General features: G+C 33.8%; 1 protein-coding gene across 4 annotated transcripts in view; it reads right to left on the bottom strand.

Annotated features, from left to right (window-relative positions):
* Positions 1-19,033, bottom strand: part of LOC111059185 — a 267,640-nt gene that overhangs the window by 226,587 nt on the left and 22,020 nt on the right. For 3 of the 4 annotated variants that reach the window (XM_039435860.1, XM_039435861.1, XM_039435859.1), the window contains exons 2-3: positions 2,160-2,319; positions 360-387 (exon numbers count right to left, since the gene is read on the bottom strand). In XM_039435860.1, the coding sequence (XP_039291794.1) occupies positions 360-387; positions 2,160-2,291 (160 nt within the window). In that variant the 5' untranslated portion in view covers positions 2,292-2,319. The remainder of the gene's footprint in view (positions 1-359; positions 388-2,159; positions 2,320-19,033) is intronic. The other variant, XM_039435862.1, reaches the window with a different exon arrangement.

The raw sequence follows: 19,033 nt of genomic DNA, 5'->3' as shown, positions 1-19,033 counted from the left end.
GGTTTCATAAATTTTAAAGAAGCTATATGCAAAAGAAAAACATTTCGTGATGCTTTCAATTCTGTCAAGAAATCCATATTTCCTTCTAATATGAACCCTGAAACTCATGTAGCACCACTGAAATATCGGGAATGATATTCTACATAATATTTGGTGATTAAATTAGAAATTCGAGAAAGTCGCAATATCATTTCATCGGGTGGAAGACCAAGTCTCAGCTTGTTTAGATTCAGACTGAAAGCCCTGGTGAAACAAAAAGTCGTTTGGTGGATGTATAGAACATCCACAAATGAACAGTATTCGATTCTTGTTTGTAATGTGTTTTCGAAAAAGAAAAAAAAATCGTTCAATAAACTTACCTTTCATTACTGTATTGAAAATTATTCTCTGAAATCAAATTAATACCATTATATTATTATTCTTCTATACTAAAATTTCTAAACACTGTCATATATTATTATGTATTGTGAGAAAAATTTTAATAAAAGAATAATATACTATATCAATCATATAGTCGGAAAGGGATGAATTTTATCGCCTCTGATATTCAAATTATATGCTCAGAGACAATAATTTATCAAGAAACCTTGAAATACTCGGAGGCTGGCATACTATGAAGAGAGAGCGGTTTAACAACTTGCAGATATGCAGATGACAATGTAATTTTCACCGACACTTCGCAAGGAGAACTCACTCATGAACAGTTGTATTTCAATCTTTGAAATCCACAACTTTCAATTATACAGAGTTGGTGAAAATTATGGAAACAGCTAAATATGTCTCTTACAAGAATACTTTGATAGTAGGTTTCATTGGGGATCCTATTTGAAATGAAAATTAATCTTCAAAAATTTCTCTGTCGCTTCAACATCTTTGACCCTCATATATGAATCCAAATTCATTTTTTAAATGAGGAGGTTGTCATGTGAAACATGATTTTGATAAAGAATTCTAAGAGATAATAGATGGCGAAAACCTCACATTGATATCTCAACCCGTATCAGTTTGTTGATGTAGAAGTTCTGAATAATATTATGTTGTACGGTATATTAACCAGCTGAAATCTTGTGTCCGCGCATGGAGGACTGTCTGCGTAATAAGCGTAATAAGCTCCTAAATACCTCAGTGCTGATTTTATGAATCAATCTTAGACCAGTTATAGAATAGACACGGCCCATTGTATAGTCATACTGAGAATCGATGAAGCCAACATTTACTGCCATATCGCCAAATAGTGACGTCATCATCGTATAGAAAACTTTTCTGTATAGTTTGTTTACATTGTTTTCCATAACAGATTGTGTCTATTTCAGCGGGAGCGCACCATTTTCATTAATAATAATTTACTTTCTTCTGAAATAGAAACAATCTGAAAGTTTTCTATCCGATGCTGACGTCACGATAGGGTGATATGGCAGTAGATGTTGGCATCAGATGCTAGACCTCCCAGCGTGTCTATTCTATAACTGGTCAAAGGAATGAATGAATGAATGGATGGAAAACTGTCGTAATTGAATGCAATGAATTCTTCAGATGACTGAATAAATCACAACCTTTTCCTTATGCACTTTCAATGTTATTCGTTATATCCTGAAAAAGGAAAAAGTGAGTTCGAAGAATACGTGTTCAAAATTTGAAACTGATTGATCAATTTTTTCTAAAGTTATTGTAGAATATATACAAACAGATGGACAACGACTTTGGCATTGAGTGAGTCGAAATTGGAACTCATAGACGCTCGTTCAATTACTATGATCATTATGATTTCTTGAAAGAGTTATACCTTTTCAAAAAATGACTCAAAGTGAGTTACCTATTGATGAATTAATAACTCTCTTACAAATGTTTCTATTCAATAAAAAGTACCCTGAGGAGAGTGTATTCTCAACACTTCATGAATTCAACTCGGATCAGGAATGATCTGTTCCAAGAATTTTAACTTGAGGTGCTCAAAAAATCCATAATCACGAACAAATTTTCCCTGAGAAATTCCCCTTATTTTGATAACTACATAGTACTCAAATAATGGAAAATTTGAAGTTACAAAGCCTTAGTACTTGGCACGATACAAGCCAACAAGGATTGGTCAACCTTATAGCAATATTGTAGAACTTATGGTGATATCTAGCCTAAACCAATAACAGTTTCAATATACTCACATCTGAAGAAGGTTTTGGTGGATTTGGAAGGATGCTACCTTGTAGCTTCTTAGAGGGTATGGGTGATACCGATGATGATAAGAAGATGATGATAACCAATTGAGTCGACAGGATGATATTCAATGCTTCCATGATTTTGTTTGCTTCGAGATTGAACTTCCTGGGAAATCAAGTGAGAATACTAAATTGATACTCTTGATCATATAATATGAACACAATTTATTGAAATAAGTTGGAAACCATGGAACATAGGAATATAATAGTGAGGTCCACGTTATAATGTCAACATTAGCAGGATCGGATCCATGGGGGGGGGGAGCGAGGGGATGCGCCCTGGGCGCCGAGTTAGAGGGGGGGTCAAATTATAGTCACTATTCTCTTCTGAAAATATATAGGTAACTAACTAGCAGGGCACCCGTGCTTCGCTATTACGGGAATTAGAAGATGAAATTATTTTTGTGAAACATTTTTAATCTGAATCCTACCAAAATTTATTGTTATAAATATCAAAGTGGGATTTATTTTTGGGAATTTGCATAAATCTGAATAGAGTGTACCCAATCACTTTGATTATTGACTACCATTATATGATTTCTTTCTTTGATCTTAGCTTAAAACCGAGAGCTTAGGGATGAAAATTTGAATGTAAACTAACATGTAGCTCAATACAATTTCTATCCAGATTGACAACTTTAGTATTTACTTGTGACCTATCAATATCAATAGGTTTGTCTTGTGCCATGCAATGACATCACGAAATTGAATAGGAGCAGCTGATGAAATATTATGTTTTTTTTTCGATTTAGTTTTTAGCTGATTTTGAAACATGAAAATATCAGGCCCAGTGGTAGCACAAAAGCCTGTTCAATCAGGATTAAATTTCATGAGAATTAATCAGAGCAGGGTTTTTTCCAATAGAAGTTTTCTCTGATTGGTTTTCGTGGTATTTAGTCCGGATTATGAATTAACAGACGGTGCAACTGGCTCTCTCAAGGCCATGGCTGCGTACAAACTTAGAGCAACAGAGGAACCAATAGAACAGAAGCTGAAGAAATTAGTCGCATCTTTATCACCTCACAAAGAACATCACATTCAACTACCATAAGTTTGGAGAGACCGATTTTTAATTTCTCTTACTATCATCCGGTCACTTTCTGAATCTATTCTTCCAGATGTTCCATGAATACTGCATTGTTTTAAAATAAGGTCGCCAAAATTGGTAACTCAACTACAGTTATTATAATCTTTTTCATTCGCTCACACTCTCTCACGTTTTTAACAGACTATGGAAAACTTTTCTGATCAGCTGCTACTTGAGGGACCAATAATCCTTCTCAAGGAACTCCAGCGATTTTTCCCAGAGTTTAGACCTGTTCCAAAATAATGGTTTTTCGTCGCAAATCCACTATATTCCTGATTTAATCAAAATCGTTAGAACCGTTTTTGAGATCCGTCCGACATACATACATATCCACAAACACACATATTCAAACAGAGATTGCTTGCTTAGTATAATAGACTTCAATTATCATATTTCATTTAATGAGAGCTTATTTCACACGATAATAGCAACTGGTATAAAAAGCAAAAATGTCAAACATGATTGAAATTGAATCAGTAGCGATCATCAACATTATTATCTTCATCTGATCTAAAGTAACCAGATTATAGTAAGATTCACAACAATTTGTCAGAATTGTTTGAATGGGGAGCATTGATGCTATAAATCATGGGGAATACTGACAGTCAACGAACTGTTATGCATATTCTCCAATATTTTTATCAAAAGCTACCTTCATCTATTTTCTTTGGTGAAACAATCAATGTTTGAGAATAATTATTGATTCATGGGAAAAGCGCCTTACTTCTATGGAAGATATTTTTACTTTGGGAAAAGCAACAACAGCTATTTGACCGTTTTAATAAGTAACCCCTTTCTTTCGCCTAAGTTGAATTTTGGCCGAATTTCTTCATTCTATGCAAACAGATTCCACAACGGACACTTCTGAAGTTTTAAAAATACCCTCCATATACCATACTGAATTATTAAAATTTCATCGAAATTGTTTAAGTAGTTTTCGCGATCTTTCGGATATACAAACAAAATTAGTCCTGATAGAATAGGAACTTGATAGAAGCAACTCCCGTCATAAAAGTTCGTTTTATGGAAAATAAAAATCTGGTGTGGCGCACTCACACAACTTTCCTTGCCATTATGAAAATTTATCACCTGACGCTAGTGTTCCCGCACATCTCAAGTCTACTATTAAAAGATCCAAGCCAGCTTGTGACAGGACAATAACGCTGGAGACATACGAGGTTTGCTATCTCTTCATAGTGAATCATCTAATAGAATCAACAGTTGACAACAGTTTGCAATTGAAATAATAACATTTTCTCGGATTTCGAGCTTATTTTGAATTTTAGGTGAAAATGCTACGAAACATTAATTGTAGAGATTCTCATGCTCAATCTTTTCCACTTGGAATTTTCTGATTAAATTATATCTAAAGCCTGATAATTGGGAATCTAATATCAAACTTTGCATAGATGGGGCGGAGCTCCTGAACTTTTTACAGATATGGGACTTGTGGCAGTTGATAGAGCTTATTAATGACTATTTTAGGTATAAATTCGATTAAAATTGTTGGAGCCATTTTCGAGAAAATCGCGTAAAACCCTGTTTTTGACAACATTTTCACCATTTTATCCGCCATCTTGAATTGCATTAGATCGAAATTGTTCGTGTCGGATTCTCATATTGTAAGGACCTTGAGTTCCAAATTTCAAGACATTCCGTTGATTGGGAGATGAGATATCGTGTACACAGATGCACATACACTCATACACACACACACACACACACACACACACACACACACACACACACACACACACACACACACCACATACAGACCAATACCCAAAAATAACTTTTTTGGACTCAGTGGACCTTGAAACGTATAGAAATTTAGAAATTGGGGTACCTTAATTTTTTCGGAAAGCAATACTTTCCTTACTTATGGTAATAGGGCAAGGAAAGTAAAAATCATCTACACTCCCAGGAATAGCTCGGATTGAAGCAGCAGTGCCCAATCAATTTGTTCTCGATAAATGTATTTTAATTATTTCTTCAACTTGGTGCCAACCAAAGACCTTAAAGAGATATAGACCCACAATAATCTTATAGGTTGCCCCCTTAATGGCCGATTTCAATTCCAAGTACGACACTAGCGCTGCATGTGAGTCTATGCATCTCTAAGGTCTTTGGTGCCAACCTAATGAAGTCATCTCAACTTAATGCCAACCTGACAAAATGATTAATTTAGTTGCCAGTTAACAACAGCTGTTTCGAAGAGGCTGTTTCTCTCTAGATTATAGTTCTATACAAAGACCTTAAAAATGCATATCTCTTTAAGGTCTTTGGTTATATAGTAACATATGATGTGGGAATTTCAATTATAATATAAAGAGATCAGGAGAAGAAGAATATACATGCTAAAATAAGAACTTTAAACCCTTAAAAACCACCCTTAGAGTTGAGATATTGCCAAAATATTTCCTAGTGCGCACCTAGGACGTATAAGGAATGTATATTCCAGGTTTTGTTGCAATCCATCAAGTAGTTTACCAGAAATCGTGATCAGTGAGTGAGTGAGTGGGTGAGTGAGTGAGTGAGTGAGTCAGTGAGTCAGTGAGTCATTGGGATAAGAATTGTATAAGTATAGATAACTGCTTTAGGCGTTTATATCTGACGTAATTGTTAATTTGAAGTTTTAATAGCGTGATAATCCATGTACAATCCATGCACATTCTAAAATTATTTCACTCAAATATTTTGGCAAAACCAACAGAACAAAATAACAAGTACTTTTAGTTTCAATAGCGTGATATAGTATCCATGCACATTCTAAATTTATTTCACTCAAATATTTTGGCAAAACCAACAGAACAAAATAACAAGTACTTTTATAGCCGCAGTAAACTTCCGCTGTATGAGCATGGCGAAGCAACGAAAGCCCGATAAATTAGAATTATTTAAAAACTTAATCAAATAATGATCTTGTGGATCCATTTTTCTCTTGTAACTACAATATTTCCTGCTCTATCAACTAACTTATCATTTCACTGCAGCATAACACTTCTGTTTTAGTTAGTCTGTGACCATATTTGAGTTTAGGAGAGGAATAGCAAAAGGTTACCTTATTATTTATCTCTCCTTATCATTTTAATGATGTATTTATTGTATGACTTGATGAAGAATAATATCTCACGATTTAATTCATTCAATAATTAATCCTAAAACTTGATTAATTTCATAGCTTCAATTGAAAATTGAAAAATATTTAATGCTATTGCATTACCTGGATCATGCATCACATGAAGGTGTTCTAGGAAGCAGATCCCACAAATGATAATGTACTTTGAAGAATTTATCATTTTATAATCGCAAGAGAAATTTATGAAAGTGTAATTTTCACTTGAGTTCTTTGGGTGGCATGTCGAATGACCGATTCCCATTTGGTCGGAATTATTATTTTGTTGCAAAAGATCGAAAATTTTAGAATCTCAAATGGTAGAATTGAAACTTATACTTTCCCAAATGGTCAAATCCCAATTGATCGAAAAGTTTCAATAGTAATCCCATCTGGTCGAAAATCTCAACTGTCACAAAAGGTCGAAGATTTGATTTTCCCAACTGACCGATTCCCAAATGGTTGATTCCTATTTGGTAGAAAAGTTTAGTTGTTAGTCGCAAATGATCGATCTCATCGGCTAGATGGGATTCGACCATATGGGAAAGTATACTTTTCGACCTTTTGAGATTCGACTATTTGTGATAAACTACAAAACGTTTCTACCTAATAGGATTCGACCATTTGCGACAAACTACAAAATTTTTCTATCAAATGGGATTCGACTGTTTGAGAATTGGTCAGAAGGGAAAATCAAATCTTTGACCTTTTGCGACAGTTGAGATTTTCGGCCAAATGAGATTACTATTAAAACTTTTTGATCATTTGGGAAAGTATGAGTTTCGATTCTACCATTTGGGATTCTCCAATTTTTTATCTTTTGTGACAAAATAATAATTTCGACCAAATCGGAATCGGTCATTTGGCATGCCACCAAACTTATACTGTCCCAAATGGTCGAATCCCAAATGATCGAAAAGTTTTAATAGTAATCCCATTTGGCCGAAAATCTCAACTGTCACAAAAGGTTGAAGATTTGATTTTCCCATCTGACCGATTTTTAAACAGTCAAATCCCATTTGATAGAAAAATGTTGTAGTTTGTCGCAATTGATCGAATCTCATTGGCTAGATGGGATTTGACCATATGGGAAAGTATACTCTTCAACCTTTTGGGATTCGGTCAGATGGGACCCCAAGATTCTTTGACAATTTTACTTCTGTACTTTTTCATTCAAGTGAATGATTATAGAGATTTTTGTAATTTTCCATGATGATTATCTACCTACTTATTATTAATACTATTGTTAAGATGCGTAATTAATCCTCAGTATTGATTGCAATATTCATATATTCTTACAATCAACAAGTTAATTTTAAAGTTGATGCTTTTTTCCAGCATTGTTTTCGATTATGTATGTTAATGAAAATAAACAATGACACAATCCATATTATCATTAAAAATACCTTCTAATTCAAAAATCAAATTTTCATTTGAAATACAGTTTACAAACATAAATATAAATTACATTTTATGGAAAAGATTAGCATCCGCAAAGAAAGAATCTGAGTGCGGATGCGAGTTGTGCAACTAAAAAGAAATATAATTATAATTCTATTCTAAAAACAAAAACAAAGAAAATACATTATTACTAAAAAACTCTTATAATTGACACATTACTGAACATGAATAACAAAAGAAACCTATTGAAAAATTCCTCCCAATACAGCGATTTTTATTTCTATTATTTATGTTCTATTTTGTGTGATTTTTCCCTGTTTTGATTATCACTATTAGTTTTTTATGATTTATTATTACCATTTAATCAGATTTATTACTATTTCGATTTGTTATTTTTTATTACTATTTTTATTATTATTATGGTTTTTTTTGTATGATTATTTCTGTTTTGGGGTGAACAACTATTTTTCAAGATCATCAAAAAGATTCCAGTATATCACCATTCTCCCTCAACCAGTGATCTATTTCTTTAGAATAATATTTTTTGCAGCTGATTTCTATGATCCTCGCTGGAATCAGGAGCATAACTTTATCAATTTTGTATTTGAATTGTTGCCTGCATACATTTAGATCCATCCTATCCTGATTTATGGTCATTGTTCTTAGGTTGTATGGTGTGTCTCTCATGTTGAGCCTCAAGTTACATTTATTTATATATTGAATAAAATTTTCAAAATACAATTTCAAATAGTAAGCACTCCCAATTCTCTAAAAAGTTCATTACTTGGATAGCGTCTAGGTTTACCCAGGGATGCTCTTATTATGTGTTTCTGCACCACGAAAATTTTGTTCATATGACAGCTGGCCGCTCCCCCCCCCCCCAGGCCAGTATCCCATACTGCAAGACAGACTGTGCATATGCCACATAGATCAATTTAGCTATATCTATGTCATTTAACAAATTAATCTTATAAAATCTGAAAATTAGATACTTCAATTTTTTACATTTTTCATCAATGTGGTAGTTCCACCTTAGATGGGAATCGATTATAACACCTAAATACCTGGCATGATCCATCTCCTCAAGTACAGGGCACCGGCAAGGGGCCAGCGCAGGCAAACAACATGACAAATTATGAATTTTCAAACTTAAATTTATTGGTCTGGATCCAGCATTTGGGGAAAAAGCAATAAATGAACTCTTTTTATGATTCAAAGTAAGCTTGTGCATATCTAACCATGACTTAATAGACTTCAACCCTTCTAATGCAAGATCTCTCACTTCTTCCCATGTAGAGCCTGTGAAAGTCATGATAGTATCGTCTGCGAATGAAATTATCTTTCTATCTTGTGTGTTAAGTTCAAGTATATCGTTCAAATACACAAGAAATAACACTGAAGAAAGTACAGTTCCCTGTGGTACGCCATATTCTGATAAGTTTATTTGATCAGACTTATTTCCTATTGAAATGATTTGTGTTCTGTCTTTAAGATAATGTTTGAACAAATCCAATGCCTTGCCACGTATCCCTATATTCTCTAGTTTTTTTAGCAGTGTCACGTGTGGAATAGTGTCAAAGGCTTTTGCCAGGTCGAGTAGGACAGTTAAAGTTTTCTTATTTTTAGCAAAATTATCAGTCACTATTCCTACAAGGTGCAATATGGCATCCTGGGTACTCTTTCCGGCTTGGAAGCCATATTGATTCTTATGAATAATATCAAATTTACTCAGGTAATCCACAAATCTTGTCTTCATTATCTTCTCCATTATCTTGGAAAGGCTACTGAGCAGGCTTATTGGTCTGTAGTTGGATGGATCACCTACATTTCCACCCTTGTGGAGTGGGACAACTCTAGCAATTCTGAACTCTTTTGGAAAGTATCCCTGCTCAAAACATTTATTTATTATGAAAGACAATGGTTTAGCAATGTAATTGGATATATTTTTCAAACACATATTACTAATATTATCAATACCTGGGGAAGAATTATTTTTTAGCGTAAAAATTGTTTCTATTACCTCACACTCATTTGTCGGCAACCATAAAAATGAATGTGGTGAATTGACAACTGTATCTGGAAAGTGAGGCCAATTTTCAATATCACAGTTTTCTATTCTTTTGGCATACAATTTGCCAACTTCTGCGAAATATTTATTCAAGGCACTTGAATCGATGTTTATATCAGTGGCTTTCTTTTTTTTGTCCAGTAGTTCATCTATACAGTTCCAAATATTTTTGCTGTTTGTTCTACATTGTGATATCTTGTTTTTGAAATAATTCTGCTTGGCTTGCTTTATCAGGCTTCTCAAAACGTTTCTATATCTGGTATATGTAAATTTCAAGTTAAGATTGAAAGGTTGTTTTTTCAATTGTTTATACACTTTATCTCTAGTTCTTATACAGTTCACTAAGCCTGCACTAATCCAGTTTTTCAAGGATTTTTGACTGCGATTCAATTTTATTTTTATTTTCGAATTAGTGATGTGGTTATTCAATTTGTCGATAAATTTTTGTGTTATGTTTTCTATATTATTGCTATCCAATACATTCTGTCAAGATTCGGTCTGTAGGTTTGTAATTAGTTTTGAATTATCTATTTTTTCAGTGAACTCTCTGTAATTTGTGGAGACATGTTTGTGATCTGATGTGCCCAAAAATAAACCAGTTGCAAAATGATCTGTAATGCTAGTCTTGTGAATTACACCTACTTCATCCTCATAATTGGATGTTTCATCTTTATGGAATATGTGATCAAGGGTTGATATTGAGTCATTCTGTATTCTTGTTGGTTTATTTATAAACGATTTTAAACCATTTATATGCAACAGACCATAGTACTCATTCACAATATTATTTTGTGTTTTGATCGAGATTAATGTTTATGTCACCTGTGAGAATTATGTTTTTTCTATTTTTCAACTCCTCAGGCAAACGCCAATATCTTCAATAAATTGTTCTGCTGATAAGGATGGAGGTCTATACATGGCTATAAGTGTGATGTTTTCTTTCATATGTGGTACACGAATATCGAGGATAATAGAATTTGCGGACGCAATATCAGTTTTTAGAATTTCAGAACTTAGATTATCTTTGATAAATACACACACTCCATCACATTTATTAAATTTAACAGGTGAATTTATCACTGAGTACCCGTTCAGGCTGAAAGAAAACTCGTGATCTTCCGAAATCCATGTTTCAGATAGAATTATTAAATGGTATGTGGTTTTTCAGTTTTGAAGGACAGTGGAGAATTCATCAAAATTTTTATTCATGCTACGTATATTCATATGTAAGATGTTAATAGACGTCTTACAAGCATTGCTCAATTTCAATGATGGCTAAAATTCAACACATCATCATACTCTATTGTGTCATAGCATCCATCCTCAAATAACCCTCCAAAGTCATCAAGCAATACCATTTTATGTTTTCAATTCTACTTTTATTGATATTTAGTTATTCCTGCATCAACTATAAGGATGGAAGAGATTTTATTCAATAATGAATAAATATCTGCGGATTAGAACAGTTATTTAAATGTGTTTGGGAAAAATAGGAGTTAATATATTTTAATAACGAAAACTGAGAGAGAAAAAAAGAACTGAATTGAGGTGAAAGAATGTAGAAAATTCTACTGATGTAGAATTAGAAATATTAGAGAATAGAATAATACAGTGCTTAGCTTTAAAATACAGTGACATTGTGCGACCGTGCTATTGTCATATAGTGACTTAAGAGCAACAAGACTTCATAGCAATTTAAAGGATGAACAAGCTATTTTAGCATAATATTGGATTTTGTAACAATAAAAAGCTGATAATGTAATGCACATTATCCAAATATATAGCAACATTCACACTCAAGACAGTCGTTAGAGGAAAAAGAGGTAAACGAAAATAGCAACAGAAAATTAATATATATATTGTTACCGCTTCAATTATTTATCACTATCATTTAGAAATGTAAGCTTTTCCATCCTAACCTGAAAATGAAATCTTCTCACACCGGTCTTTATCACATCAAGGAGATAATAATAATACTTCTCTGAAAAATAAAACGATTCTTTCGCATTAGATATCTTCCGCATTCAAGATTATCTCAAACTGTTGATAAGTTGAAAAGTAAATTATTGCTTCAATCTACTGTTTTGAGAGAAACATTTTGAAGGAGCTTTACTCCCTATATTATTTCATGGACGGGCATAAATTGTTTCAATTTGCTATTTTGAGGAATATTTTGATGTAGTTGCACTCCCTATATTATTTGAAAGATGGTCTTTTGTTTATATTACTCTATTTACACCATTCTGAATCCAAAAAAGTTACAAAAATAACAGAACACTTCATTCGTAAAAAAGAGATAATGTCTTTACAATTATTTTTACTATCTTATCATCATAAAATTACGATCCAGAATATTTTAATGCATTCTGTGAAAATGTAAACCTCCCTTTCCCTAAAGGAATTAGAAGTTGCTATCTACTGACACATTGGCCCTCAAAGCCTCTTCCAAGTTCTAGTCATCTCTCAACACTGTCAATATGGATCCATCTTTGCTTCTCAATTTCACTCTACAGGCTCGATCTATCCACAGCCGGCGTGCTCCTTCATCTCCCAGAAGATACTTGGCTCGTGCATACAGCTTCCTTCTTTTCGCAGTTAGTGATTGGTTCAGGTAGATTGGAGTATTGCCCTGCATGTTGATGCGATTTGTAGTGAATTTTTTGTGGCACGCCTGTTTGTAAGTAATGCGTCCGCGTCCCCACGTCGCCCAAAACGAACATGAATTGTAGAAGTCGGTTGATTCTTTCTTTTTGGTAGACGGTGACACGCAACTATTGAGGTTGGTTCCAATGTAACATTTAGCGCCTTCCCAATATCAATAATTAGATCAGTAACATTCTCATTTTCCAACTCCGGCACACCAAAAATTTCCACCGAATTTCTGCTACCGTATTGCTCCAGTTCATCTTCGTTCAGTTCGGTTTTGCGTAATCTGGCTTTCAGATGTTGGTTTTCGAGGGTCAAGTCCGATATTTGCCTTTGTTGATCGTTCAACTTTTGATTAGTGGATTCCATGAGGGTCTTACATGCAGCAATCTCAGTACTTAATTTCTCGTACAAGTCTTCACTAACTTTTTTTAAGAGTTCGTTCATTTGATCTAGGGTTACTGGAGCAGTGGACGAATGATTTTGAAACACTGTTATCTGTTTGGTTGTTGCGGGTTGCGTCTGTTTGACGGGCGTCGAATCTGAACTCGCTCTTAGCCGACGCATGGTGTCAGTACAAGCCTTACAGTTCCAAAACTTGTTCTGGAGGATCTCAACTTCGGCGTCCTTGAGACCGACACAGTCTCCGTGGTGGATGGATCCGCAGGTTGAACAAGCAATTTTCGATTTTGACGTGCACCCAATTTGCTGGTTGCATGTTATACATGTACTCGCCATTTCAATATTTATTTGGAATGTCCAAAAACAATAAGTTAAAATAGGTGGAAAAAACCAGTCCGTTATAGAAAAACAAAAAATCACAACGCACGGCCGCACAAGAAAAATAACCTAGCAAGTCATAGTTCGCTGTTTACTGTGTAGTAGAATCGAAAAACACTGATTAGATAGCACTCCTACAGAAAACCGTCCGTTCAACTCAAAGGCTGAACAATAACTGAATTTCAATTGAGCAACAACTGAGCAACAATTCAATCTCAGTTTTTTTCAACCTCGTATACCACATATAGTAATAGTAATTAGTTATTTGTATATCTAGAGTGAAAAGTACGACTTCTTTTCCCTGTGGGAGAAAGTTTGAAGCCCGAGGCGAAGCCGAGGGCAGCAATTTTCCTGAGGGAGAAAAAGTATTTTTCGCTTGTGATGTATACAACATTTCTCCTCCATCTACATTTTTTTATAGAAACTGCAAATAAAATCATTCTAATAACTTACGTATTGGTGACAATGATTCCTAACAACATAACCTAAATCTAAAACCTAAAAACCGGTCGTTTGATTGGCACTGCCGATTGCGCTATCTATGGGCAAAAGTTGTAACAATTATATCAGCTGAGCAGCTACCAAAAATGGCTGACTCCAGATCACGCGGTTCAGATTTGAATTGCAGATCAAAAATATTTGTTGGCTGGTATTTTGAATAGAATAAAATATTTTAAAAATTGTATAAATTTTCATTGTCTACTAATATTAAGAATATAATAATTATCATACAAACATTTATTTCATGAGTTAATCAAATTTCTGGTTGTGGTATTGAACTCAGTTGACTCAATGACAGACACCTCTATTATGCTTTCTCATCTGAGCTTAGACCTTCTAACCTATTAACATGTACGTTTCAAAATAGAGATGCTCCCCATGTTATTTAAATGGAGTCACTTTTACTCCCAAGGGAGTTTTTCAGTTTTTTACTACCGAGAGCGAAAAAGTTACACTTTAGTATCAGTTTTCTGGGAGTAAAGTAAGTACTCTAGACAGTAGGAGGAGGAAAAATATATTATAGTAATAGTAATAATCCCTTGCATTTTTGTAAATCGGTCAGTGATGGTCGATCGTGAGGAGGGCGCCAAGAGTAACGCTTGTCCCTCCTAGAAAAATAGGTAGATCCAACCCAGAACATTGGTATTGCTATGTTTGTTATTTTCCTTACCCTATAGGTACGAAAGGAATTGCTTTCCGAAAAAAATTAAGGTACCCCAATTTCTAAATTTCTATACGTTTCAAGAGCCCCTGAGTCCAAGAAGTGGTTTTTGGGTATTGGTGTGTAAGTGTGTGTGTGTGTGTGTGTGTGTGTGTGTGTGTGTGTGTGTGGTGTGTGTGTGTGTTGTGTGTGTGTGTGTGTGTGTGGTGTGTGTGTGTGTGTGTGTGTGTGTGTGTGGTGTGTGTGTGTGTGTGGTGTGTGTGTGTGTGTGTGTGTGTGTGTGTGTGTGTGTGTGTGTGTGTGTGTGTGTGTGTGTGTGTGTGTGTGTGGTGTTGTGTGTGTGTGTGTGTTGTGTGTGTGTGTGTGTGTGTGTGTGTGTGTGTGCGTGTGCAAAGTTTGATTCTAGTTTCCCAATTATTATCAGGCTTTACATACAATTTAAACAAAAAAATTTAAGTGAAAAAATTGAGCATGAAAATCTCTACAATATAAATGTCTTGTATAGTTTTCATCTAAAATTGATAATAAGCTCGAAATTCGAGAAAATTTGATTATTCAATTGCAAACTGTTTGCAACTGTTGATTTTATTAAATAATTCACTATGTAGAGATAACAGACCTCGTGTGTCTCCAGCTATTTGTACAAGATTTGTTAATATGATAAACTGTTTTGAACAAACCCGATTTGGACAATTAGCCCAGGCAATAAAGGTTTTTTCGATCCAATAATTAAATAAAAGCTAAATCTCTCTCCATAGATAGAACCCTTCCAGAGGGTCATTCTCACAAAAGTCCCAAGAAATCCCCTTGGAGCTTTCACCCTTACCCACCCTTAGAGATGAAAAAAGCAGGAACTCACGGGAAATCAATTATATCTGTAACCATTGATCAGGAAGAGTTCTTTCATATGTCATTCGAATCCTTACATCATGGACTACAATATTAGTTCATTCATTTTTTCAATAAAACGGACAGTTTTCTCGATAAAATAATATATGTGTAAAAATTTAGGGGGTTTGCAATTTGATTTTTATGTTTTCTTCGATTAACTTCGAAGAAAGTAATATTTGAAGAAAAATAAGCCAAATAAAATCAATGTAGCCACTTTCATTGCTGATCCATTGATGTATATTGTTATGCAATTTGTATTCGATTTGATGCCATAGAAGGGAAAACAGCAGACGCGGTACGGCCCGGCTGTCTCTCTTAGTCATAGTAAACATCAAACAGGAAATTAATTATCTCTGTAACCAGTAATCGGAAATAATCTGTCATATGTCTTTCGATTTGTTACATTATGAACTACAATATTAGTCATGTTCATTTTCTCGATTAAACAGATTCCTTTTAACAAGAAATATATAATATATGTAAAATATAATATAATATACAAAGTATGTAATACGAGGTCAAAGTAAATTCCCGTGAGGCGTTACTTGATCGAATTAATGAAGCCTTTGTGCAGTTAAAGGAGAGCCCCGTAGAACTACGAAAAGCAACAAGAGCAATTCTTAAACGAGCAGAAAGATGCATTGAAGTTAATGGCAACATTTTTGAGCATTTACTGTAATTTTATTGCATAACTTTACATTACAGTTTTCAATAAAACTTCCTTTAATCGATTATCTGTTCACTTTCTGTATACTTTAATCATACCGTTTTGTTTAGAACTAAATTTTCTACAAGTTTTGTTCTGAAATTTGATCAGTTTATTGGTAAAATAACAAAGCGATTGCTGGCCAAATGTAAAAATTGTGTTTTTTTATTCAATGTTTTTGCATTTTACACTGGATTACTCAAAAACTACTCATCTTACAGTTCTGGGACCTGTTCTAATCAATTTTTCAGGTAAAAAACCATAAGAAACAATGGCATTTGCCCCTAAATTTAACTTCCCAGAATTTCAGAGAGTCTTCATTTACTCATCGGAACTGAAATCCAGGCGAAATCTTTAACCCTGTATAACTCGCTAACGAAACATTTCCGGACCTATGTTTATATAAGTTTTTTTCATTATTTTTACATATAGAATGAGCTCTCAAAGTTACCGCATATCCTCGTGAATCACCCTGTATAATAAAATATAATATATATGTAAATATTTAGGGGTTTTTCAATTTGATCTTTTTGCTTTCTCTGATTAACTTCGAAGCAAGTGATTTTAAAGTAGAATGAGGTGAATAATTAATGTAGCCACTTTCATTGCAAATCCATTAATGTATATTGTTATGTATTTGTGATTCAATTCGACGCTGTGGAAGGGGAAACAGCCGACGCGGCTGACTCACTTCACCATAGTAAACAGAATAGTACCAACGTTAGTAAACAGAAGGTTGATCACTCACAGGTGAAAGATTCGAAGTGGTGGGGGAAACGGCAGCGTGACGTCACGTGTAGTAAAAAAGTGATAGAGTAACCACACTGAGCATACAGTTTATTCACTGTATCTTCAAATACATCGTCGTTTAATCCCCTCAAGATTGACCTAGAACTTAAAAATTCTCCATACTTATAGCGATTGAATCACTGATTATAATGATGTTGTTAAATACTTCAAGTTCATTCAACTTGTATGAATAAAGTTAAGTTGAAAGTTTTTCAAGAATCTAAAAACGTGACACGAAAAAGTTAATAAGCTGGAAAAGCGTTAGTAGACAACGTAATACTATTATAATTTCAGATTAACCCATAAAAAATCTTGATAAACCAATGCATTGCAATAATCCGATAAACCGATCCCGATAAATCCGAAGAATTTCATTCATATAAATGCACTGAACACATGCTGGTATCGAGCACATGTTCTACGAGAATCAAAATATCTCATCCCCGAAATTCACAAGCTGATGTATAGCCAAACTACAAAATATAAACACGACCTAGAAGATGAAGAAACCTTAAGGATTTGAAAGGGAAGGTTAGGAGGTGGGGTTTTTGCTTTTATATGGCAAAATACTTGTATTATTCAAATGTTTTGATAATTATTGTAAAGCAGAAACAGAAATCTTGCATGTCAGAAAATGCCTACTCTGTACTACAGCCTACGTCACGACTGCAGTTCCCCCACTCCAATTGCATTTCAACTAAAATACTATAGATGAGTGATCAACCTTCTGTCTACTATCTTTGAAATAGTACTGCTTTCTAAGTTGCATCTCATTTTTACACTATGGCGCTTGAAACAATTAATATTTTCTCTATTGTTTTGACATGCGCTGAATCTATATTTTTACTTTTCAATTCTACAAAAAATATTATAGTTTTCTTGATTTAAAACCACGCTGATGGTAAAAGTCAGGATTTCCTTGTCTGCCACAGAATTTATTACATTAATTGGAAGTGTGCTTTCTCAATACGAGTCAGTGATAATGTAATGAATATCATCAGATCATGTTAACAAAGAAGATAGAAGGGTAGGTCTACCTGTGATACAATATGATAACACTTTACTCCTGATAAGTTGAAAATTTTCAAGCTGAAAGTAGATTAATTTGTTTTGCTCATTCGGTTTAAATATTAACAAATGTTACCAAATATTACCAATATTATCACATACAGTGAGAACAGATTATTCTGAAGCTTTCTTTCCTCACTAAACATGAAGAGGCAATATCAAGCCAGAAAATTGCAGTTCCGTTCACAATCATTATTATCAGAGCATTCAAATTGATGCTATGTAAATATTCAACTATGGATTATCCCCATCTCACAATTCCCCTATTTATCCTTATCGTGATTTAGAATAAAGTGGTTAATGTCTATAATCACAAAAATGAATGTACAGTATCTATAATAAATATTAAAAATAACAAAATTTCTTGTAATAATGTAACTTTTTCTAGGTACAAATTTCAAGGCTCTCAAAATGACTTTTTCTCAATCACAGGTAGAAATTCCAATGATCTTCAAGATAGTAACATAATGAAAATTGTTTGTATTGTAAATTGTTCGACGTAAGATAAACTACATCCTTGAGGTACCTAATCAACTTATTTAGGATTATCAAGTTTATGAATGAAAGCGGGACTGTGATAAGAGATTAGTCAAACTGAAATATAAAAATTATATACAATGCATATTTCTGATCAACTCGAATTGAAAATGATATTTTTAAGCCGAAATGAATTGAGCAACTGAATTCCAAAGTGACTATCCACTGTTCAAATTGCACTGTGATTCCCTTTTACTTCCAAATGGATTAAATTGCTTGACTCTCCAATGTAACAATTATTGTAAAGAATCAATGGAATTTGAACGTCATCCAAATAGCCTTTGAATTTGAATTCTCAGATCATGAAATTCATAAGAAACTAATTCTTGAGAGAAGAGTGATTAATTGCAAACAGTGCATGTAACATTGATACAAAGCGATACAATGAAAAACAACATAGATTAATACTTCTTTAAAACATCGATTAATACTTCTTTAAAACATTGATTAATACTTCTTTAAAACATCGATTAATACTTCTTTAAAACATCGATTAATACTGGACTTATCAAATTCATATTACCGTACCTTTAAAGCTTATAAAATGTAAAACCAGCATTTTCAATTTTC

Source organism: Nilaparvata lugens, chromosome 9 (genome assembly GCF_014356525.2).
Source record: "Nilaparvata lugens isolate BPH chromosome 9, ASM1435652v1, whole genome shotgun sequence".
Taxonomy (NCBI): Eukaryota; Metazoa; Arthropoda; class Insecta; order Hemiptera; family Delphacidae; genus Nilaparvata; species Nilaparvata lugens.
This window is presented reverse-complemented; position numbering and strand designations above follow the sequence as displayed.